At 35.8% G+C, this 894-nt stretch overlaps 1 protein-coding gene across 1 annotated transcript; it reads right to left on the reverse strand.

Annotated features, from left to right (window-relative positions):
* Positions 1-6: 6 nt before the first annotated feature.
* On the reverse strand, positions 7-888 carry LOC107735636 (toll-like receptor 4; the record flags this gene model as incomplete). The annotated part of the gene is made up of 1 exon (XM_016547260.1): positions 7-888. A coding segment is annotated over one exon (882 nt), but the record flags the coding sequence as incomplete, so codon positions are not given.
* Between the last annotated feature and the right edge of the window lie 6 nt (positions 889-894).

Genomic DNA, 894 nt, shown 5'->3' on the forward strand with positions numbered 1-894 from the left:
ATTAAATAAATATCTTGCTACATCACCCTGAAAATTATTGCCGGCCATTTTAAGAATTTTAAGATTACTCAGCCCATAAAAGCAATATATGTTAACAAAGATGATACTTGAATAAGAAACATCCAAATACCTCAAATACTTTAAGTTAGAGAAAAGCAAAAGGTATTCCATACCTACAACCCTTGTATGATGGAAATCTAGAATCTCAAGGGAATCAAGTCCATCAAATGGTCTTACAGAAAGAGCGATTTGTGGATTTAGACTCAAATTTAAATACCTCAATTGAGGGGTCCCAGAAAAAAATGAGCAGCATGATGTTGATGTAATTTGGTTTGAACTCAGATCCACATACTGAAGCTTAGGCATGTCTATGAAGTCTGGAATTTGGGTTGCAACATTGTCTGCAAACACTAGTTTTTCTAAAGTATGGAGATGTGAAAGTTGCTTACCTGGCACAGTATCTAATTGATTGGAAATCAAATACAGCTCCTTGATTTCATGAAATGGCACATTTGCTATTTCACGAATTATCCCACCCTTCACAGCTACAATTGTGGCGTTTATCATACAGCGAAAGATATTAACTGGCACATCATGCCTTTCTTTCATGTAATAATATACCTCATGAAAATTAATAAAGCAAAGACCATCTAAATAGTTTGCATCCGATGACATAATCTTGTAATCACACCTGTACTTTCCAAACATTAGCCTTTTGACGTTAAGACCATATAGAGCTTTAAGACCAACTTTCTGAGCAGCAGATGAAACAAAGGCAGATCGGATGTCCATTTCTCTGAGATAAATGTCTTTGAAAGCTCCTGGTTCAATGTATAATAACGGATTCATAGAGAGAATCAAAGTCATGTTTCTGCCGATCTCTCGCAACACAGC

The sequence above is a fragment of the Sinocyclocheilus rhinocerous genome, unplaced genomic scaffold (assembly GCF_001515625.1).
Source record: "Sinocyclocheilus rhinocerous isolate Xijiao unplaced genomic scaffold, SAMN03320098_v1.1 C36194858, whole genome shotgun sequence".
NCBI classification, from domain to species: domain Eukaryota; kingdom Metazoa; phylum Chordata; class Actinopteri; order Cypriniformes; family Cyprinidae; genus Sinocyclocheilus; species Sinocyclocheilus rhinocerous.